Source organism: Chenopodium album, chromosome 14, assembly GCF_948465745.1.
Source record: "Chenopodium album chromosome 14, dcCheAlbu1.1, whole genome shotgun sequence".
Classification (NCBI taxonomy): domain Eukaryota; kingdom Viridiplantae; phylum Streptophyta; class Magnoliopsida; order Caryophyllales; family Amaranthaceae; genus Chenopodium; species Chenopodium album.
Window position 1 is genome coordinate 37339926 of NC_137847.1, and position 24986 is coordinate 37364911.

The 24986-nt window shown below is 33.7% G+C and overlaps 1 protein-coding gene across 2 annotated transcripts; it reads right to left on the minus strand.

The window, feature by feature from the left end:
• Positions 1 to 12380: 12380 nt before the first annotated feature.
• Positions 12381 to 24717, minus strand: LOC145579200 (prefoldin subunit 6-like). 2 transcript variants are annotated; one of them, XM_081636446.1, is made up of 6 exons: positions 24558 to 24717; positions 24399 to 24469; positions 24178 to 24302; positions 22410 to 22470; positions 13888 to 13955; positions 12381 to 12896 (listed from the first exon to the last, which is right to left on the minus strand). In XM_081636446.1, the coding sequence occupies exons 1-5, from the start codon at positions 24634 to 24636 to the stop codon at positions 13899 to 13901; spliced, it is 393 nt and encodes a 130-aa protein (XP_081492572.1). In that variant the 5' UTR covers positions 24637 to 24717; the 3' UTR covers positions 12381 to 12896; positions 13888 to 13898. The 2 variants fall into 2 exon arrangements, with proteins under 2 accessions (XP_081492572.1, XP_081492573.1); XM_081636447.1 differs by having other exon boundaries at positions 13869 to 13955.
• Between the last annotated feature and the right edge of the window lie 269 nt (positions 24718 to 24986).

The window sequence follows — 24986 nt, forward strand, 5'->3', positions numbered from 1 at the left end:
AATTGAATACTTTTTACTTTATTTTGATTTTATAATGATGCATCCACTTTCTATTGTATTTCTTTTATTTCCTCTACACACTTCTAATTTATTTCAAGGTAGGTTAAATTAGTAGACGTGTCTTACAATCTTACCAATTTATCCAGCAATAATTGTACATTGAGAGTGAGCGATAAGTTAAGTGGCCTTATTAGAATTCTCCTTCCGATTTCAGGAGATCTTAGAATGATTCTCATCACTCACCGTGGCGGATCTTGGGCCTAAAAGTTGAGGGAAAGGTTAATCCCTTAACCTTTTGCTCAAAAATAACAATACTTAACCAGTATGCCACAACTTTTTATGTGCAATTATTGGACATCATATTATTTATAATCAACAACTCAAAAATACTTAGGAGAGCCCTCCCAAACAAAGATCGGCCCTTGTTACTCACCCTTGTGATTCTCTAAACACACACACAAAAAAATAAAGGTTCATTTCTCACTCTAGTACTCTTCATTACTTTGTTCATTTTTTCTTAAACTGTTTTTATACATATTTTTATTTATTTGACAAGGAAACATATATCTTTAAAAATTAGCTATGCGACATTTAAAATGATATAGAATTGTAAATCCCATATGTAGAGGAAAGAACACAACTTTACAATCAAAATAATAACTTGGGAAATTCTACGTAGTAACCCTCTAGTATTGCATTTTCCACGTTGTCCCCCCTCTTTTGGAAGTTACATATTGAAACTCTCATGTATACTTAGTTAGAATTAATAGTCTAATTGGGGAAAGGCTAATGATAAATGTTACCTTTACTTTATGTTTGATATACTAATGGAATGGAAACAATTTGAAGGTGTTTAATTTGGTATAAAAACCATAAATGGAATGGAAAGGCTTTAAATAAAGGAAAAGGGTAATGATAAACGTTACCTTTACTATAAGTTTGTATCTTAATACTACCTCCGTTAATTGTTATCTGCAACTTTGAAATATTTTATATCTCTCAAATAACATCCCAATGTTGCAGATAATTTAACAATTACGGAGGTAGTAGAATGGAAAAAATTTGAGTAGATTGTGATTGAGCAAGGAAAACTTCCCCAGCGTCGAAAAACCCTAGAATCCCCTCTTTGCTAGGGTTACAAGGGTGGGTGGGAGGGAGGGGCGGACGACAATTTTACAGGGATCGGAGGTAGGGAAGGGGTTTCTAGGGTTTTACAAGGTTGGGTGAAGTTTTTCGGGGAAGGGAGAATTTTGCATGGGGAGGGGAGGGGCGGGGGAGAGGCACCGAGTCGTGGGAAATGTGTGGTGAATGGTGGAGTGGCTGGGTGGTTGCTGGAAAAAGTGGCAAGTGAAGGAGATAGGTGGTGGTGGTGGTGGTGATCGGGACTGATGTCTTGTTTCTCTTTGTTTTTTAAAACATACAACATAGTAAATTTGAGAGATTTTCATTCCATTCTTTTTCTTTCCCTTTGTTTATTCCATTTTGTTTACCTTGTGCAAACTAAACGACCCCTACATAATTAGGAAAATGGTAATGATAAATATTACCTTTACTATATGTTTGGTATTCTAATGGAATGGAAACTATTTGAGAGGGTGTTAAATTTGGTATAAACACCGTATATGGAATGGAAAGAATTTAAATAAATAGGGGAAAGGGTAATGATAAACGTTACCTACCTCCCGTATTCGATCCTCCACAACAACAATGGGGAGGGTACTGAAACCTAACCACCCACAACTGATCCCTGATTTCGGATTAGCCCAAATAGTGAGTCGGATAGAACACCAAAAAAAAAAATTAAACATTACCTACCTTTATTATATGTTTGATATCCTAATGGAATGGGAACAATTTGAGTAAATTGATATCCTAATGGAATGGGAACAATTTGAGTAAATTGTGATCAATTGATGAGTAAGGAAACGTATTTTGTTTCCACTAGATTGTCAAGGGTAACGAATTGGGGGATGTGATTTTGTTACCCTCTGCAAACGATTTTTGTTACTTTTAACTCGTACCACAATTAGAAATGAAAACACTTATTTGAATCTATTTTCTACGTCTAAAATTATTTACCAAACGCCCCTAAAAGAGGAGAGAAAAGAGAAAGTAGACTATGAGAGAGGATACTTCGCAAAGGCCCATACATGTTTTAACATTTTTCTTATTATTTCTTGTTTTTTCTTTTTACACTCACTCAAAACTCCTATAAGCAGGACTGCAAGAGTTTATAAATTATAATATATGTGAGTAACTAATACGAAGTATAATACAAAGGGAGTATATCATTTTCATGGTAAATAGTAATTAATTTAAATAGCCATGATAATGGTATTTGGTAGTCATTATTAGTCAGATTAATTGGTCTACCTTTCGTCATTATTGCGAAAGAATAGGGTAGAATGGAGCCATACAATACAATTAAAACATTCTGCACAATTTTGATCGCGTCAAATCTTTCTTTAAGCAAACCTTTTATGCTTTATCAAGTTTACTGTCAAATTTTAATTAGAAGTATTACAAACCTCATTTCAATGTCTAATTATTTTTCTTCACACAATTGACACATAACACAAGTTCAGAAACTAACAAGATTACATCTAAGGATATCACACTCATTGACACGATTATTGCTCAATTGTATTTTTTTTGGGTGTACCAAATACAATTGGGATGCACACACGAACTTTTCTTTTTTTTTTTTTTTTTTTTTTTTTTTTTTTTTTTGAGAAAACACACGAAGAAATTAAAATGTTGAAAAAAACTAAAATAACACAAAAATATTCAACACTTAGAAGATCATCGCACTAAAATCTTCAATGGCATATGAATTTCTTGTTTCAAAATCAACACGCACAATATATGCCTTGATTGTGATATATGTGCACTTGCAATAATGAGAGGAAATTTTTTAATATTCATAATTTTAGTTTATTTATTCACGTTCTTTCAAAAATGAAAATAAAAAAAGTTACAGAGTATAACTTTTCATATTTAAGTTGAATCAATTCCTTTATTATCACTTTGTTATTCCTTGATTGTAGCTTTTTAATTGATGGCATTATTGCAATGTCTAAAGAATTAGTGTCAAATACTCAAATTTTACATTGTCAATTATGATTGATTTGTCAATGATTAGTTTCATTTCAATTGTGCCTGTAATCATAATTTATTCATCTTTTCATCCAAGCCTGTTGATTTATTTGATTTTCCAATATTAACATTGAGCTACAAAGTGTGTAATTGATATTTTAGCGAGGAACTTATCTCCCACCATCTTAGCTTATATAATAGAGAGTATTCATTTATCTAGTTGCATATGGAGTACTCTTACAAATAAAGTCAAACCTAACACTTTTACACAAACCCGTGAAATACGACAAGTCATTAGGAGAAAAGATCTTTGGTGACATATATATGGACCTAGGTTGTTATTTATAGGTTTGGTGAGCATCGTGTCACACAAGTTGAATATATAAAGCTATTAATTTTCATATATAATTAAAATATCTTTGAGTTGGTAGTGAACTAGTGATGTTTTGGTAGACAAAAGATTGTATTCATTAGTTCATATTCAATTCATCAACTTAATTATATAACCAAATATGTCTGTATAAGCAATAATATATCAGATTACACCAAATCAAATTAGTTCACAATCCCTTTTTTCAGCATTTATTTAATGTAAAATATCTTTGAGTTTTTGATAATTTTAAAAATCTTGCCTGAAAATATTCGTATTAATATGAATCTAACAACATTTCATTTAAAACATCTTTTTATTTACATTTTTTTTCTTTAGGAATAAATGAGCAAATATGTTTAAATCATAATCAAATCAACTATTAAGATCAAATCAAATCACAATACGGAGTACTACCTGCGTTCATAATAATTCAAACATTTTGACTTTTACACTTATTTTTTTAAATCAAAATTTAAAAAACATATGTTGCTACATAGTATATTTTTGGATTTGCGTTTATATATTGTGTCATTGTATCAGCCTTTTATACTTTTTAAGTTCTTATCAATTTATGATTACAAATACCGAAAGTTAAAGTTGTGCATATGCACATTGACATGTATGTTAGTAACAGTTGCGATTATTAAATAATGGGTTGAAGGGGGTATTATACAAACAAAATCATAGTAAATCAAATCAGATGATCGAATTGAATTCTTCGGGGAAAAAAAAAACATGTGAATTGAACATAATCTTGGTGAAAGTTTCGTAAAAATTTTAAGGTGCTATGACATGATAATGATAATAAATTAGGAGGCGGCAAAGAAAGTGATACGCTTGGGCTTTTCGGGTAAGAACAGATGAAGGCCACTTTACTACAATGAAAAGGAAAAGGACAAGCAAAACACTGAGGTTTTCTATTAGTCGGACTCTCAGCATTTAGTGGAGAAAAAGTAAGATTTGATGTCTACGACACCAACAAAGGATTTGATGGTCTACAACACAAACGAATAATTACCGTACGGTCTTCGGCCAAGTCCCGCGGCAAGGCCAGAATCACTTGCATTAAGTCGTCAAGTAAAAAATTTGATCACATATTTCCTTTGCTTACTTTTAGTTGTAATATGTAATATATCAGTGTATTTTGTGTGTAGCGGGTCACATTATGTGATTGCTTGTAAAAGAACAAAATAATCTCTATAACACTGAATGAGTAATCCCTTATATTACTTATCGAGGAATTTCTATAACATTGACTGAGTAACCCCTATAACACTGATAAAATAACCGATGTAACACTGACAAAATAACGCATATAACTTTAATAAACTAACTTTATGATGACTGACCACACCGTGTAGCCAGTCACAATAAAATTTGTGGTAAAATATAGCACTGTTCACTAACATACTTTTGTTAAATCACCTTTAGTTAATGTAATGATATACTTTGTATTTGATAACATAGAGTCAAGTGAGATTTGTAAGATTTGTATATTTTCTTACTATCAAGGGTGTTTTGGTTTTAGTGTATGACATTTTTATGGAAAATGAATTTTCCATTTTCATTCATTTATCATTGTTTGATTTGTGATAATTACACTCTCAATACGGGTTATCAAAGTATAAAGTACAACTAAAATAACTTTTAATAAGTTCATTAGATAAGCTCAGTAAAGTTCATAAATTCAGTTAAGTTCATATAAGTAAAAATTAGGTGAATAGAAATTATAATGATAAGCTAATAGGGATACATAAAAAGTAAAACAAAAAATATTATTATGATAATTTAAAGCTATTTTTTAGGAAACATAACATAGATTTATAGTAATGTGATATAATCTAGGATAATAATATATATTTTTTAGGGATATTCTAAGATAGGTTTATGGTAATTTGATATTGTATAGAGTTACCTTTTGTAGGTTATAAGTATTGGCCAAGAATTATTTAAAAAAAAAAAAATGATGATTGGCCAAGAATCAATATATGTGGCTGGCCACACAGTGTGGCCACTTGTAAAAAAACAAAGTAACCTCCTATAACACTGACCGAGTAGCCCTTGTAATACTGACTGAATAACCCTATAACACTGACGAACAGGGCCGTCTATTAGGGGAGCACCTTGAGCGACGACTTAGGCCCCCCTATTCGTGGGCCCATCAACTTAAAAATAATTTATTTTTACAAAATAAAATGAATTTTTAAATACTAGTTTATATTTTATATGAGAAATATTTGGGTTTTCCTATTTATTATCTACCACTAGTTATACGCATATGACAAGGTGCCAAGAGAGATACTTTGGTGGGCAATGTTGAAGAAAGGTATCCCACGAAGGTATGTAGACCTAGTTAAGGATATGTATCGGGATGTGTCAACAAATGTGAGGACATGCGGAGGGTTGACAAAAGATTTCCCTATTACAATCGGATTGCATCAAGGGTCTGCATTAAGCCCTTTTCTTTTTGCAACGGTTCTAGACGAATTAACTAGACCAATTCAAGATGAGGTTCCATGGTGTATGCTGTTCGCAGATGATATCGTTTTGGTGGATGAGACTAAGGATGGGGTTAATGTCAAGTTGGAGCAATGGAGGCAAAGGTTGGAATCTAGAGGGTTTAAGCTAAGTCGGAGTAAGACTGAATATTTGGTATGTCGTTTTGGCACTCAGAGGGGGACAAGCAATGAAGTGGTGAGTTTGGATGGAAAGGATTTGACCATGAGTGAATGTTTTAAGTACCTAGGGTCGATCATCCAGAAGAATGGTGACATTGATCAAGACGTGACCCACAGGATTAAGTCAGGGTGGCTTAAATGGAGAGCGGCCACGGGAGTGCTATGCGACCGCAGCATTCCCTTAAAGTTGAAGGGAAAATTCTACAGGACTGCCATAAGACCAGTGTTGCTCTATGGTACAGAATGTTGGGCTTCTAAGAAAGAGCATATTAAAAAGATGGAGGTTACGGAAATGCGCATGTTAAGGTGGATGTGTGGGAACACTTTAAGAGATAGAATCAGAAATGAGGTTATTCGCAAGAAAGTAGGTGTGGCGGGCATTGTAGATAAATTAAGGGAAAATCGTCTGCGTTGGTTTGGACATGTAAGACGGAGACCCGAGGGTGCACCGGTGCGAAGAGTGGAAGAGTGGGACCATGGAGGGATTAAACGAGGAAGAGGGAGACCAAAGATGACTTGGTTGGAAGGAGTGAGGAAGGATATGAAGTGCATGGATTTACGTGAGGATGAAGTTTTGGATCGTAAGGGATGGAGGAGAAAGATTTATGTTGATGACTACACGGAATAATCAAATTTGGTTCATGTTAGCCGACCCCACTTTTGGGATTAAGGCTTTGATTGATTGATTGATTGATTGATTGACTAGTTATACGCATAACAATGCTAATATATAACTTAACTTTTACGCTATTCAATATTCATATGCTCATATTAATTTGACAATACTTTTTACCAATATATAATATATATAAATATATATATATATGTTTTTCATTATTTTAACCTTTTATACTTATTAATAATATATAATTACAAATATTAATGGTCAAATTTGTGCATTGGCTTATGTGTTAGTATTGCGATTATTATGAAATAGAAGGAGTATATTATTGCCTTCTTTTCTCTCTCGTTTCAAATTTGCCCGTTAAAATTTTAATTAAACTGTGGTAAAAAAAAAAAAAAAACAATAGCAATTAAATAAGTCAAATTATTAATCCAATAATATAAGAGGTAAAATATATTGTTGCTGAGTTACGTATAAAATACACTTTGTAGTTTAAGACTGGGCCCCTATTAAAGTTTTTGCTTCGGACTCCAAAAGTGTGTGAGACAACACTGCTGACGAAATAATTCTTGTAACATTAACGAAGTAAATTCTATAATCCTAACAAAGTAATCCCCATGATAGCTGGCCACGTGATATAGCCAGCCACATATTAAACACAATTTAAGCATTAATCTCATGAAAATTTTATAAGATTGGTCTTTTGGAGGATTATGGGGTGAAATGTTATCAAAATGACTCTACAACTATTATGTAGATGTGTCAAGCTTAATATTATTAATATTATTACGATTAACTCGAAAGCGAAGGAATATAAACTAAGATTCATCTGGATGTGCTTAGTCATCTCAACGCTCAACTCCCAATCTATTGATTTGATGAAAAGAGTGTAGACTTTATGGCAGTCGTGCTCACTGCTAAGCAGGATCTAATGGTCCCTGTTTTATTCTACGCTACTACCACTAAATATGATGGGTTGAGAAATTTGATTACTTTCTTTAAATTCTGTCGGACTTCGCATAAATTTATCATGCCAATAGTACTTTTTTTAATTGTATTTGGTGTTTCCTTTCTTCATGTCCTTTAGAGGATGTACAAGTAAATCAACTTATCAAAGAGTTATATTTGTCTTTTCATGGTATATGTTGGAGGTAAAACTGTAATTTGTAGGTTATCATTTTAAAACTTTCGTCATTGTTCGATGCCAATCGTTGAAGTCTTCCATTCTCTCTTCTCCATCACTATAATTTGAAGAGATTCAATGAAAGAAATAAAGAATCAAAGCTCAAAAGCACCTTCAATATAGGAGGATGGCATGTCAATGATGTCATTCCCCTTGGGATTAACCATGTTATTTATTTCTCAATTTTTTATAGGATTTTCTTTAAATTTGGCAGCTTCATCGCCGGAAAATGATGATGGAAATATTCGCTTTCATTAAAGGTGTTTGATGGAGGTGCGTTAATGGAGGAGGAATGTAACACCCTTGAATATTAAAACAACAAAACACAAATTAATACTTAGGCAAATTTTTACAAAACTATCGTTTAATGAACAATTCTTGTTTAACAAAAAGATTGGACAGTCCTTTGCATCTACATTATTTAAGTAAAGTAAGTCTAATTATTTCAGTATACTTTTTGTATTGTGTGAATATGTTTTATCTATCAGTGCGTTTTTGTGTGGCTAATCACACTGTATGATCGGCTAATATGTATCAAAACACAAATCATACTTAGGACAAAATTAAATTTTGGTGATATTTGTTACTTTTATGGTTGTTAGCATGTTACTCCCAGTTGTTAGAGTCATTTCAAAAAGCTTTGGGAATTAAAGGCGTTAGTGAAATAGACCCATCAATAGGACCTAGCTAAAGCCCAAAGAAGTGGTCCGATATTTCGCAAAGTAAGATGTAAGCGGTTACAAATAAAAATAAGTATACATCAAAATCGTAGTTTAACTTACAAATGGAAGTAATACCGTTTTCCCGATTAAGAATATCTCCTCGAACGTGTGTGGCTTCCCCCCAATTTATGTCATCTATGATGATATTAGAGTCGATAGAAAGTGGTTTGATGTTCGCTTATTTTCTCACGTTAAAAGAGCATCTAATACCACCACCTATCGAGCGTAAACTCAAAGTGTTAGAAAATAGACAAGGATCAATTGATTTAGGTTATGTGTTTAATATGCACAGAACATAGACTACAATATATAAAACATAAATTTGAGAACTAAAGTATAAAATAAATGAAATGAACCACAAATATACGTGGTTCGGTCAACATAACCTACATTCACAGGGTAAGGGATAGTATTTTGTTATTAGATTTCATGGAGGATAAATAGAAAGATAACAAAAGGAGATACAACACTCTCAATCTCACAAAATCTCTTAAAAGTGGAGTTAAACAACGGCTAGAATTGACAAGGCTAATTAATCAATATTAGCACTTCCAATTGTCCACCTGTAGGGAATATTTCAAGCATTATCCCAAACTTAAACCCCACTGTGATCATACACTTAAGCATGGTGGCGTCCAAAGGGAAGGAAGCTAGAGTAAAAGAGTCCCCAACAAGTTTTAGGAACTTGTAAACCGTTCACAAGGTGAAGGTTACACCCCTTAACGATCCAAGAGATCGTCAACTCCAATAGGTTTGGAACCATGACTGGTGTTCGGGGATGAAGGTACGAATTCAATCTAAAAGAGAAAGAACTCGCCCTCATAATAGGCCTCTACTTTATCCTTCTCGTATTCATGTGCGCTTTCTGACTAACATGCAATCAATAGGTTAACCCTAAACCTGTTTAATCTATGTTGGTTGAATTTAATGCACAAATAAAACTATTATTGGCGATCACTTGAATTATAATCATATTAGCCCTAAACAAGATTATTAATTATCTTATTAAGCGTGATTACAAGTACAAATTCCCTTTAAACATGCATAAAAGGCGTGATCAAGCAATAACAATAATAAGCATCAAGCAACATAATAATAATAATCATCATCATAATAATATTCTCAATCTCATGAAAGCATAATAATATTAGCAAGATCCTAGGCATGATACTAACAAGATTAATAACAAACCCTAGCATGTCACTAAACAATAAAAATCAAAGCTTTAGCCCTAACATGATACTAACATGATATTAGGAAAGAAAATAGGAAGCATTCTTTTAATCATACTTGATATTAGAAATTACCCTAAACATGATACTAGGAAGCAATAAAACATCCTAACATGATACTAGGAATCAACAAAACAATCTAAGCATGATTTTTATATCAAAATATCAATTAAACAATTAAAGTACTTACTTGGATGCCTTGTACCTCTTTCTAATAACAATATACACGCGTTAGTAACTTCAAGGAAAATATAAAATCAAACAATTAAATCAAATAATTGAAATAGAGATTTGGGACCAAACCCTCAGAAATTATAAAACCTTTCACGTCTAGGGCGAAGGCAACTTCGAACTTGGCTAGGTATGTCTAGAACTAATGTATGCGGAATTGTGTTTGAGGGAAGATTTAGAAAAAGAATAGAGCGAGTATCAAGAATTTCTTGATGAGGGTTGATGATTTAAGATGAGAATTGATCCATAAAAACGGAGGTTTAAGGACCCTATTTATAATGAAAACAGTCCGGAATATGATAGAAAAAGAATCAGAGTTCGAAAAGGAATAAAACACAACGCTGTCGCCGCAATAGCCCCTGTCGCCGAGCGACAGGCGTGTCGCCGCGCGACAGGCCTGTCGCCAGGCGACAGCCTGTGGTGCGGCGCTGCAGACGGTTTTTCCACACGTTTTCCTACTTCTAATAAAATTTAGCGCACAAGGGGTAAAACTGTATTTTTTATTTAAAACGCTTCTTTTATTCTAAATAAAACACATAAAACTCATTTATCAATGCTAATCACATTAGGATTCAAAAGAACCTTCTAAGAAATTCTAGAAGACTATAATCAATCCTAATTACATTAGGAACTATAAATCATAATGGGCCCTCCCCTAGATCATGGGCCGCATATAAAAGTCAAACCGGGTCCACTTTAGTATTTTGGCCATAACTTCCTCATTATTCATCGGAATTGGGCTTATAATATATCGTTGGAAAGCTCTTTTCGAGCCCAATCCAACTACACTATTATTGAACCCTTGCCATGGACCAAATTAAACTAGATTGACTGTTTTCATAAAATAGGTTTTCGAAAACAGAGAGAAAGAAAAGAAACAAAAACTAACCGCAACACTAGACTTTCCACACTTTCACTTCATTCGATTATGATTCGACATGAAAGGTATTCATCACTGAGTTTGGTTTTGGGGAGACACTTTTGGGTGTCTACACCATCCAACAGCTCTTTACATAATATATTAAAACCCTAATGAAACTCTAAATTATTCCCCAAGAAATATCATTGGTAGCCGTCATAAATAAACCCAAAAAATAGGAAGCAAAAACGTCTCATTCGACTAGGCATGGGTGTGCTATGTAGGGCATGTCTGTGTCGCTTTCCCAGCTTTGATAGTCTTTCGTAAAACGGCCATAACATTCTTGTTTCTTATCGGAATTGGCATATGATTTATTGTTGGAAAGCTCTTGAAACAATTTATCACCTCCAACTTGAATCACCTCGAGATCACTTCTGGATTGAGAGATTTATACGTTTGAAGTCGACCCTCTGCCATTGCACTAGATTTCAAGTCACAATTAACACGAAGTATGTACGTTTGAACTCGTTTCCCCAAAGTATCATAGTTTTGGTGGGATTGGATATTTCTCAAGTAATATATGCTCTACTTTCCTTAAAAAAAAAAAAATAAATAAATAAAAACGAGATATCACTCGGGTTACATTCTAATTTTTTTTTTTTCCTAAATGGTACACTGCAAAATTCATTTATATTTGGGAATGTTTTTTTAACTCTTCAAAAATTTCTAATTTTAATTTATAAGCTTAATGAGACCTAATTGGGTTAATTTTTATTAAAATGCTAACCATAGTTTAGCTTAATAGGTAAATTACTCAATGTCCTTCCCAACCTCCCCACCTCTTCAAATAGGTAAATTCATTAAATAGCCTTAATGACTAACAGACGTAAAATCAAGTATTTTTAGACCTTAACTAACCAATTAATCTTACTTTCTGTTTGTATTAGTACCTCACTTTGCATGCCGAATTTCTTAATGAAAAATCCGCTTAGTTAAGATTTTGAATCATTTTAGTCTATATTGAACAAATTTGATGTCAAAATTGACAAAAACGGACAAAGATACTTCAATTTGCGTGCAATGAAAATTTGTGACTACAAATAGATATGTATCCGTACAATAATGTAATGTCTTAATACTACTTTCATTCCTAAATAATCACAACTTGCCTACTTACTCCATTTCTAAATACTTGGCTATACAATTAATTAATCACATGACTTACAACAAAGCATTAATTTGTTGTTTATAAACTCCTGCTAACTACCCTTGCAATTTTTAAATTTTCTTTTTCATAAACAATTTCCAATAACCTAGTTGCACGTTTGTTTATTCTTTCCTTGTACACCCTGCTACTCACTAAGTTCAAGTATAGTAAATATTTAGGGACAAAGGGAGTATCATTGCTTCTCTCTTAAGTCAAAACGACTTATCAGATATTTAGCATTCGGGGGTGATTACATAAATGGACCACAATAGCCATTCGAATGCTACCTAGTCTGGAAGTGGAACAACTGAACAAGTGCTTGTCCATGATAATTGTACTGCACGGCCAAATCGTGTGCCAGCCTATTACAATAACATTCTTGATGTGTTTTGGGATAACGGGAGATAAGGAAGGAGCATGTAAATGGATGTCAAATGAGCTGACAGATGATGTAACCCCATGAAGAATATGCTTCACATACAATAACAGGATGACCAATTTAGATTCACACTGGCTGCATAGATTATCATGAATAGAAAACAAAGGCACCAAACATTCAAGTATTCAAACTGCCAATCATTTTACGAGTTACATTCGATGTAAGCAGAACATCTGCCACGTGGTGCTTCGCGTGGATGGAAACCAATTAGCTTGAGGTAGGGTTTGGAAATCCAGATTTGATTTCAATTCCTGAAAATCGAAATCCTAACATTTAATTCCAATCATGATCTTTGTGAAAGAGTAGGATTTGGAGTACCAGAAATTCAGATACAATCACCATGTTTGGGAAATGAGTGAAATGTAAAATTACCAATTATACAGACTATATAGAGAATTATAATATTAATTAATAAATTTATAATCAAACAATAAAACCTGAGGGAGTTGATTAGATCTGTAGTTCAGCATTCACTAAATTTAGCTAATAACCTATATGAATTGATTCTGGGTCAAAGTAGGAATGTTTAGTCGTTGAAGATGACCAGAATGATTACTCTGTAAATAATGTTGCTCTAATGCTGTAGACAGAGAAGCAGGAAAGGTTTAACAATGGCCATTGATGATGGATATATAATTATATATGAGAGTAGATAGAGCGAGCTGGAGGTGACGGGTGAATGACAATATACTAGAAGGGATGATAGAAGATATGTAAGACGATAAAATACAAGTGACTATCAGAATTCTAAATGATACAGGTAAAAATGGATTATTGGATTTCAAATTCTTTTTTTTTTTTTTTTTGGCCTTGTTAAAACAGATTCTTTTGGATTTGGCTCAAATCCAATACCAGATTCTTTGGATTTACAAACAAATGACATATGCTAAATCCAGCATTTCAAATAAAATGCTCATTTCGAAATAGACTAAGTTTTACACGCAATACCAAATGGGATGATTATGTTTTTGCATCCTTTGGCTGTGGATGCAGCACTTTCTCACAGTAAAAAATTGGTTTCTAACTTGTAAGCCTCTAAGAAGTTAGTTTAACGCTAGTAGCCTAGTATACAGTCACTGACTCCTATTAAAAAGATGAACATACTCTTCACACAGGCTTTCTATAGACCTCGCAAAAATACCAAAACTTGGAATAGCAACAATCCAATATGTAAACACTTAACAATAAAAAGACATTGTTAAAGTAACTAGGAAATAGTTTACTCTGAATAAAGACTTCAACCTGCTGAGTAATTATGCCTTGGCCTTCCCAGCTTGAAGAGCTTGAATTTTTTGCTGAACCTTCATTATCTACAAGTGATAGAATAACCAGATAGAACGTCAGAGATGCCAATAAGTAATGATTATCTCAGAAGAGGATTAATAGCTTCCTAAATGTAACCTTGGAACAATATCTCATTACTGGCTAAATTATGTATATTTCAGGAATCATAAACCATGTGATATTAGGTTGATAAGCTACAAGTGCCAAGAGAATAACCAAACTCCATGTTTGAATTACATCAGTGCATAAATTAGTAGCAAAATGGACTGATTGCAGAGCTAACTAACAAGCATCCTAGATGCTGCATGAAAAAAAAAATGACAGAAAAACAAGCACACCCTGATCCTTGATCCTTATCTTAATAACATAATCTTTACTTTTGTTTCTCTCTCTTTCCAGTCTTAAATGCAGATTCAGCCTGTCATTAAGTCCAACATTAGCTGCAAACCCTCAGATAGGATAAGTAGCATAATATATTAGTAGCAGGAGATCTGGCGCAAGCAGCTTATGGCAAACAAAAGCACTTTTTTGTACTTTCCAGAAGAAAGGTCATCATCTGAGGATCTATGCGAGCAGCCATTAACAGCTCAAAGCAAGAAAGACTGACCCTGATGGGCCTGATCTAATCACCTTCAGCCAAGATGATTGACTTAGGGGCTTCTTATCTAGAAGAACTGTTTTTTAGATTATTACAAAGTAAAACTATGTTCATTCGCTGTTTGAATCAGCTTATGTGCCAATTTATATTCACAAAATTAAATATCAAAGGTTTGCTCCCAATTCCCAAACCACAAGGAGAGAGTCGCTTCAGATACCCTAAACCAATGAACATTATAGACTCCATACATTATTGTCATCACATTCAGGGGGAAGCCGGGAACAAAATCAAATATATCATTTCTTGTCCCCGTATACATGTTAAAAGTAGCAACATTAAAGCATGTGAATAATAGAGCCTACTGAATTAGACATTCATTTCAGAATAAATAGATTGATAGCTTCTTTCATTGAAAGGAATTGGTGATATTAATTTATGGATGATGATAATTTATTCACATGGGATATATTCTCCAGGTTAATGCAAATGTATGCACATGGGAAGTGGGCCAAAATATTGCTAGGAAAGTTCCTTCATGAAGGTCTTTAATTCATACATAACAAGCAAAACAAACAACCTATTCCTCTCAATTCTTAATAACTCAACCAAAGGGAAGAAATGCCAATCCTGTTCCCTTCCAATCTCTTCCCTTCTCTTCCATTCCCTTCCTTTACATGCAAATTATTTCACATAACCAATCAAGCTGAAAGGGACCTAAGCCTTCTTTTAGAAGAAGACTTCTATCTTTCTAGCGCATTATTACCTACAATATATGCACCAGAAGCATAACAATAGAACAAAGAAAGTTCCTCCTTAAGCAAAGAGAGAAGACTTTATTATGATGTCAACAACACTAAAGCCAAAAAAATCCAACCAACTCATGAATGGGGATTTCAGATGGAATTAGGCAGTTCATGACTCCAGAGGACTGAACCATAAGTTAAATTGATGTCATTGCCTTGAGTAGGTGATAGAACAAGCGAAAAAAAAATAAAGGTGGAATGGATTTTGAAGTACTTCAGAAATAGCAAAGATACCAGCTGGAAAACAAAGCCCAACTTCTCTGAGTTAGAATAAAAAAAATGACTTGAGTGAGTGAGACGCAAAGGAGAGAAAGAGATAGAGATCCTAGACAAGCATCTTTTGAGGGTCTAGTGCCTACATCTAACAATCTGTATCAAAGAGAGAAGAGGAAAGAAAATCCAAAGTAGTTATTAAGATTCTTTTTCTAACCAGAATCATAATAATAAGATTAATAAACATCCACCTTTGACAAACCATTAAATAGGTGATGACTCATTGTTTTAGCTATCTTCCCATAAAGAAAGACCCAAAGTTCTTTGATTACTGCTATATTATTATGGAGGATGATTAATCTAAAAGGAAAGCAGAAGATTCCCACCAACTATGTGATTGAAACAATGCTAATGGATTTCATTTATGAACATTATGTGATCATGCTTCACAGTGTCAAGCCCTTTAGCTTTCAGCACTGATGTTCAGAAGGTTAAGCCTCACACACACACCTATGAATGTGTCTCACTGCCACAAATCATACTAATATCTCAACACCCCACCCCCCCCCCCTCCCACCCCGCCGCCGCCCAAATCTTCTCTCTTTTATCTGTTTGTCATTGATGCTGGAATCTTTCCCAAATATTAGTCCTTGATTACTGCAATTGTAATATGAAAGGCAAAGAGTCAAAACTGACTGCAGCAGGTCCCCACCAACTCGTGGAAGGAGACCACATATTGATGAAACATTTACAGATATAGAACATGTGGGCATGCTTTACAGTTTAAATCATCTATCCTGCAGCATCAATGCAGCCACTGATTAAAAACCCTAACCTATGGAAAAGGCATGGAGAGGGCCTAGACTCATCACATCCAGCAATTCTGTATTTCTGGTCACTGCAAGAAGTCCAGGATTCAAGGGCAATGAAAAACATGTGTCCAGGGTCCATGGAGTAAAGGATAATGTCCACTTGTCCAGGACGTTTAATCCATTGAGAATGCAGACTTCTAATCATATATGTTAAAGATGATAACCAGCAATTGCGGGAAAGAGCCAAAAAAAATAACCACCCAATAGCAAGAAAGCATTCTATTCAGGTCCTATTTGGCGGTAGCATTTCAGGTAGCAGATAGCGCTTTGACTAGGTCTAAACACTACTTAGAAACAATAAGAAAAGGGTAGCAGTTTAAGTAGTGGTTAATGGTAAAGGTAGTGATTTTCAAACGTTAATATTAGCATTCCAAAGGTAGCAATTAGAATTTGAAAATTTATAGTTACTTTTTAACAGCTATAGTATACGCTTTTTTGAAATTTTAATATTCAAACAACTACTTTCACCAAACACTAATATTCAACAGCTACTCTAATAGCTAACCTTTACCCGCTACTAGTTGACACATGCTACTATGCTGCTCACCAGCTAAAAGCTACCACTAGTTTTGTCAACAAAAAAAAAAAAAAAAAAAAAAAAAAAAAAAAAAAAAAAAAGCCTATATAACATCTTAAAAGAGATTAATTAATATGCAAACAAATACTATTAGCCTTGTGTTACTTAAAAGTTTCCAATTCAACAATATCATTGTTCATGACATAGCTGTATTACGGAATATAAGGTCCATAAAATAGAGAATGTTCAAGTTAAATCGATAATCCCTTATTAAATATATAAAGTAGTAAGCTACTTGGAACCTGATTTTAAAAAAGAAATTAAGGACTACTGATATTCTAAATTCCCTAGATTAAGAAACTGATTCCACTAATCTTGAACGTCCAATAACTTTCCGTTCTTGCGCTCTGCATCAGATATGCATGATGGAGCAATGATTAGAAGGAAACTTAAGGAGGCAACTCTGACTTATCTCTTGCAGAACTTCCATAAAATGAACGAGTCAGTCATAATGTCTTGCCACTCCATGTGCCATTTGCATATAAAATATGTGGATGAAAAAAAGCTTACAATGAATTCTAAGCTAGATTTATGGAGGAAGACTTGAAAGAATTTAAAATTGGAAAATAAATAAAAAGTTGCATAAGCAAATCAAGTTTAATGACATCACTAGCCAAATACAACAAAGCTCTAAATTGAACAAGTCACCCAAACAAATGATAGTTTAAGATATTTACAACCCGCAGTCAGATAGACAGAAAAAAAAAAAAAAAAAAAAAAAAAAAAAAAAAAAAAAAAAAAAAAAAACAAAACAAAACAAAACAAAACAAAAACAAAAAACAAAAAAACAAAAAAACAAAAAAACAAAACAAAACGAAAAAAACCCACTAAAGTGGATATAAAACACAAACTAATGTTGTAATATTATATGGACAATCAAACCGTTATATTCTACTTTAAAGGAAAACCAAAATAGTGGGTAATTAGACCCATAATATTTTTTTATTGATGAAAAAAGCGTTGCTGAAATTTATACAAAAATAGTTGTGCAAATGAAAGTAAATAAATAATGTAACTAACAGAATATAACACTTCAACAAATAATCTCCCTTCTTCAACCCCCCTTTCTCCCATTTGTCACATCACACAACAATATATTTACAAAAGAATTTACAAAACATTATGAGGATCCCAAAGATATAAAGAAATAAAAATTAAATTAATTAATAATTTTTCATTTTCTTTTTGTTTAATCGGTGTGACTATTGTGTTTGTCAACGCACATCTTTAAATATTAATAATCTATAGTTATCTATAAGTAAAATTTATGAAAAATTATACTTTAAAAGAATTTATCAAGATGAACCCCAGACATGACTAGTTTTCCTTGCATTTACGTAAATAGCTATTTTTAAAAAAAGTCAAAGGGGTGTGTGTGAATTGTGTCAAAATGAACATATGAGCAAACTAAAAAAACAAAGGTATCAGTATACAATTTAAAAGTTCTGACCCTGAAAGAGGTGAATTACATTGAATTTGGCAAAGAGTAGCTTTTGGATGATAAAGCAAGATTTTACAAGGGAAAAAATCTATCCCCTTTTGAATGATACAGCCATCAATATAAAAAATGAACGAGAACGATAAGAGTCCTCAAAAGCAAGTATAAAATTCAGAGAAACTGAAAAGTATTTCAGACTCATAGAGCCTTCCAATCCCATCAAATGTCTACAGAAATCTGTAGTAGGAAAACATTTTGTGAAGGCTGACTCATTGAGTACCGCAATGCTGAACCAAGACAACAATGGAGGTTGCAAAACAGAACCCAACATAGCTGATATGATTCTACGTCAAACGGACTTCACAAAATCTAGGCCACTAATTTAGAATCAAATTGACCTAAACAAATGGATTTGAACACACGTTCAAACAATAAACCAAACTAGAATCGCTAGGTTAAGCAAATAAGCATCTCACCTACTCTCATAAGTTTTATCACAAAGCGTTAACCTTTATTAATCACAATCACACACACACAATAACATCCTAAGGCCCTTTATACAGGTATATTAATCCTACTAGAGTACTAGTTTCCTAATTTCAATAAAACGCGATCTTTTTAGTCACATGAAAGCCCTATTCTTGAGGAATAAGAACTACCATGCAACTTCCCTAAAATCTATACTACTTAAATAAAATCCTACGTCCCTTATAGCTCTGGCTCACATTTATTAGCTAACTATAAACTAAATATTAATATACCCTAAATACCATTAATATCCAGATCAGTAGCTCATGAAGTCAAGTGTTGTGAAAACTACGGAGCCCAAAACCATTGCAGATCCCAATTTGGCCCCTGAGAAGATCACTTGAACTTAAAAGGAAAGAGACAACTTTGCTATTTTCCTAGAAGATTTAAATCCTTTATAAGTTATTCACATACATCCAGCTTTTTTCCCAATGAAAAGACATGTAACCAGCATAGGTCACTAAAATTAGATTACATAAACAATTTATCTATGATGAATTTGTATGCTCCAGCAACCCTCCTCCTTAGAACTACAAAGTCTCCCCCCTCCCACCACACATCAGTGCATCCTCACCAATGATCTATATGTCTGCTCCCCCCATCCCACCCCACCCCCAAACCCTTGCAGATCCCAATTTGGCTCATCACAAGAACAATTGAGCCTAAAGTAATTTTAAGAAGAGTTAAATTCTATATAAGTTAGTCACATATATCAAACTGCTTCCCCAATGAGAGAGACAGCCAAAATAGGTCAATAAAATTAACATACAGAAATAATTTATTTATGATGCCAAATTTTCACATCCAACAAGGCAACAAACCTCCTCAGAAATATAAATCTCTCCCTGTATCCCCATCAAAGATCAATAAGTCTTCCCACACCCCTTCCACCCCCCCCCCCCCCCCCCCCCCCCAAAACCAAATATATATATTTGGAAGTCCAGGATATTTCCACCCCTTTGCTGTAACAAAAATTATCCTATATAATGATAGAAGTATAAAAGAGGATAACTAAGAGAGAAAAAGTTGACTATAAGTTTTTGAGAAATATGTCCTACCAAAAGAAAATGGTGATGAAACAGATTTACGCATATACCACTACTTTGGCATTTTCCTAATCAATCATCACCACTTCCAGTACAACTCTTAGATAGGATGCCAATCTAGCCAAAGAAGTGGCATGAGGACATCTAAATCACGGCATGTAAGAAAAGCTAAATTTAGGAGAAGTAGAATGGTGAGGAACTTGAGGACATTTTACAAAGAGTTGAACACGAGAGTACTGAAATTATTTAAAACACTCCCTGCCATACCCCTTTGAACTTTCTTAGCAAATGTCTTAATAAGGATTTCAAACACTAAAGTTGATTAGAAAGGCAGTATGAATGCATAAAACAGTTACCAACCCCAAACAGATATCTCATATCCTACAATTCTATGATTTGCACTATTTTGATGCCTTAGACTAAATCTAGACACACACCCAAGTGTCTCTGAATAAATGCCAGCACTCATCTTACTCATCATTTGACTAATAACATCAACCACCATATCATATGCTTTGCTAAAGTCATACTTGAGAACAAACCCCTTCCTTACTTTTCTCCCAGCACCATTCACCAGCTCATGGTTAAGATATTGTCATCTACCCACACTTGGTGTAATATATTGTCTTCCACTAAGACTCATGTATGCCAATAAAAATGGATTTTAGCAAAATATTGGGCATTAGATACTAGCTTCATCAATATGAAATTCTATCCTAATCTTAAATCCCACTCTAAACAAAGGTCTTGAAAATGGAATAGCTCCAGCCTACATTAGATACTGGGCTTGTTAATGTGAAATCCTTTACCTAGAATCCTTAGTCCCAACAATGGTCTTGAAAATGTAAACTTCAGTCTCTACATAATAATTATCATGAATGTTTATTCATAAGTAAAACCATTAGGGCAACATGTTTTATTGTTTCCAACTCAAAAGAAAGCAAAATAAATAAATAGAATAATAAATATGTATTCTTCTGCTCCAAAAAAAACCCAATTAAGCATAGAAGAAATGACATAAATATAGCATACAGGGGCCAACATTTGAACACTTTGACTATTATTAATTATACTCAAGTTAGTTTTCTCATTATGCCAACTTTTTCAGCCTGAAAAAACCACTACACCAAATTGCTAACTTTCTTCTCATGTTTTTTTATTCAACTAAATATTATACATTGTATACTGGGAAAAGAAATTAGAGGGGTCGGAACCCAACTCGTCATTGAAATGTTCCACCAATAGATATTTGTGCATATGGAGTATCTAGCCAAAGAGGACTAATTCCAAAGAGGATCATGCAGACATCCTTCCAGGGAATAAAAAAAATCTCTAATCATATTCATATGAGCCAGATACATACCACGTTAACTCATGCTTATGATACATTTTTCGAAGCAACAAATTAAGTCTCTGACCCAAGGTCCAACTATGCCAAAAGAAAATCCACCATCTCCTAAATAAATACTTTATGACATAGATACAGTGGAGTGCACACAAGACTGATTTTTTAAGCCTTTCAAGCACAAAAGATATTTAAATACTATAATGAATAATGACAATAATGATGAGTGATGACAGACTATTAAACCTTAAGACTTTCCGTTCACTTTGTTATGGAATCATAAACAGAAATAATAGAAATAAGGAAGAAGAGATTTGATGTAATTAATTTACTAAATAGAGCACACAATACCAGCTTAAGTGGCCAGACACATTCACTAAGAAAAAGCTAACAATATAAAACTTCTTATCAATATACAAACCCCTCGATTTATAGGCGAATTCCCCTCTTCTTGTTACTCAAGCTACCTGCAGTGACAATTTCTAATGTGCCCTTCCCTTATGCTCAATGCATTACACACATTCTAATTAAAATAGAACCCAAATTCATTAGATCCCCTGGTAGTTGCCATAGTTCCTCAATCTATAGTCACTAATATACAAGAACTTGCAAATACTCTGAAACAGTTACAAGTAACGGGTCAAAAAGTATCCTCAGATAGATACTAGCCCTTATAAATGATGCTCAAAAAGTTTCTCCTCCATTTGTTTTAAGCAAAGTGAGGACAACACCCCATTGCCCATCCTTTAAGCTTCTAGCAATATACCTGTTTTCAACTCACCCAATTATAACCAGTTCCATTATATCCTACCAGGGTACATCCATGATGTATACTCAATAATTCTACTGAGACATTGAGCATGTCCCAAATCATCAATGGATAGGAGGCTAAAGGTTCTAGTACGTCTAAGACTCTAAGCCTCCAAAATGTTACTCAGAGGTTTCAATAAAGCCTTAAGTTTATGGTGATTGCAAGCCAGCTATAAAAGGCACTACAATGACAAGATATAAGACTTTCGAATGTATTAAAAAGAGAAAATCGACTGATTAAAATACATACCCCCTCCTTCTTGCTATTTTGCTTGTCTTCCATATCTTGTAGGTTAGCATCAAGACGTTTCCTGAAATACAAATGAAAATAGATAAACACCACATAAGAGAGTACATATATATAGTATTCGATAGGAAAATTTTCTCCTACCTTTCTCAGACTACAGTGGGTTAAACATTATAGCATAAGTGGTGTATCAGCATATTTTGAGCATGTGCATTGGTTAAGGTTATCCTTCTTGTTAATATATATCAGTCTTCTGCTTATCTTCCTTTTTGAACTGTAAATCTTTGGTTTGCTTTGAAAGAATTATTATTAGCAATTGGATCAATTATGAGGAATCCATATTCTATAGACATACACTTTCTAAATGTTGAAGAATATTCAAGTAACATTAGAAATAAAATCAAAGGTGGCACATGCAAATTGGATAAAAGGGGGTGATGGGAAAACATATAAACATGCACGGTTTGCACATGAAAGGAACTGAGGGAGCATCCGCATATCAATGTAAAAAAGGCTCAAGGCGCAATGAGGCGATGAAATCCTGTTGCTCCTTGGTGCGCCTCTTTAAAGCGAGGCGTACAATATAAAACAATTAAAGAGATTTGCCTATGTGCACCTCAGGCACCTCTTTGAATGCACCTTGCATAGAGCTAAAATGGCACTCTACCCTAATTGCCTAACGCCTAGGCATGCCTTGGGCGTGCCTTTTGATACACTTTCATTGATTCATTCCCCCTCCTTCTCAAATATGTCTGTGGTGCTTTTAAATTTGCCACAAATGACACTTGCATATCCTTTGTTATCTAAAAAAATTATAGTCTACTGATTCCTCAATCACTGGTCATGGTTATTCTTGCAAAACAAAATGAAAACTACTAAGAGAATGAATCCTCAATCTTTGTTCCGAAATAAAATTCTTCAACCAAACACTTACTGGAATGTTTATGAATAACAAATAGTTTCCTTTAAAGAGAAAAATTAACAAGGCTTCGGTTAAATGTCATGCAAAGCCATTTCAGAAATTTGTTGATTCTTATAGTATTAGGACTCAACTCCCAGCATAGCAAGATTGATGGTTATGATGTTAACACACGCGCATTGACATTTCATATTACCCAATTAAATAATTGCAAACATGCTACATAATTACTAAACTGTCTTTGAACATTTGGATAAACACATGTTCGACTACAAATAGACCTATTGTTAATAATGCTTACATACCACAGACTTGTATTTAGGAAAACTAAACTACACAACCAGGCACGAAATAGAACATGACAACTATAGCACATTTCTTCCGCTTCTATCCTAGGGAGAAAAAGAAGGTATATGGGGTAACCATTTTTTTTTTAATGTTTTTGAGTCACAACTCGTAAAAACATTCAAATGATAATTACAGAAAATCCTCTACATTTGATGCATAATTGATAACATATTACGTCCCATTATAACATAGAGCCAGGTCATATCTTTTAGGGTAAAAACTAAGCATAATCAAAAACTAATTCAGTTCAAAATTTAGTTCCAAATTGAATATCCAAACCAGTAAAATAATTACAAGGCTACTAAACCTAAAAATTAATTAAATTATCGAGCATGACCAAAAAAGAAAAACACAAAGAATGTAGCAAGCACGACTCGACTAGCAAGTAGCAATAGTGCAATTCAGCATTCTATATTCAATTCTATCATATATCAACTAAATAATTATAGAACAAAAAGCCGAAAACAGCGTAAAATTTCAATGATAAAAGAAAAGAGCACATACAATTCAGCAGAAATATACTCAATCCTCTTGCGCACATTAGCATTTGCTTCCGCCAAATCCTGCTTAACTAAAACTGGACCTATCAATTTGTACACATTCGCATCTTCACTCAACAAATCCAACTCCTATTCCAAATTCATCAACAAATTTACACGCCAATCAATGTATAAAACCCAAATTCATAACAAAAATCATACAAAATCAGTATACAAGTATAATACCTTGAGAACGAGCTCATTTTCGCCAAGCTGAACGGTGTATTTCTTTCGGATTTCATGATTTTTAGCAATATCTGATTTTCCAGAAAAATAATACAATTAAGGAGAAAACTAAGATTAAATTAGATGAATATACGAGAATATAAGAGAGTAGGAATTTGCCTTTTTGGAGTTTGCGAAGATCGTTGGCTTTGGATTCTAGGTCGCGCTGTAAGTCTCTGGTGGCTGCTGAAGACGCCATTGTTTTTGGAAGTGGTTGCTCCTATCAACCTTTTGAACTGCGGAGTAAAGAATTTTGCACCGTGGGAAGCAGGGGAGGGGGAAAGGTAATGGAGTGGACTCGGGTTTAAGGTTTGGCAAATGGATCGTTCGGATTAAACATGACAAAATACATGATAAACTTAAACCATTTTTCTAAGGGTATAATTGTTTGTTCATGCATTTAAGTATGGGTAAGTTCGTAATTTTAAATATAACAAAAGTTAAGTTGGTTAACCTCAAATAACATTGTTTAACGGAGAAATTCAAATTCAAGAGTTTTATTGGAAATTTCAGAAGTTTCAATGGAGAAATTCAAGCTCAAGGGAAGAT

Excerpts from the sequence above, each read along its gene's own strand:
- LOC145579200 (XM_081636446.1), bottom strand. The coding sequence starts at position 24,636 with ATGGCGTCTTCAGCAGCCACCAGAGACTTACAGCGCGACCTAGAATCC. Across the intron at positions 22,471-24,177 it reads GAGTATATTTCTGCTGAATT|GAAACGTCTTGATGCTAACC; the intron begins GTATGTGCTCTT and ends TTTGTATTTCAG. Across the intron at positions 13,956-22,409 it reads AAAATAGCAAGAAGGAGGGG|ATAATGAAGGTTCAGCAAAA; the intron begins GTATGTATTTTA and ends TATCACTTGTAG.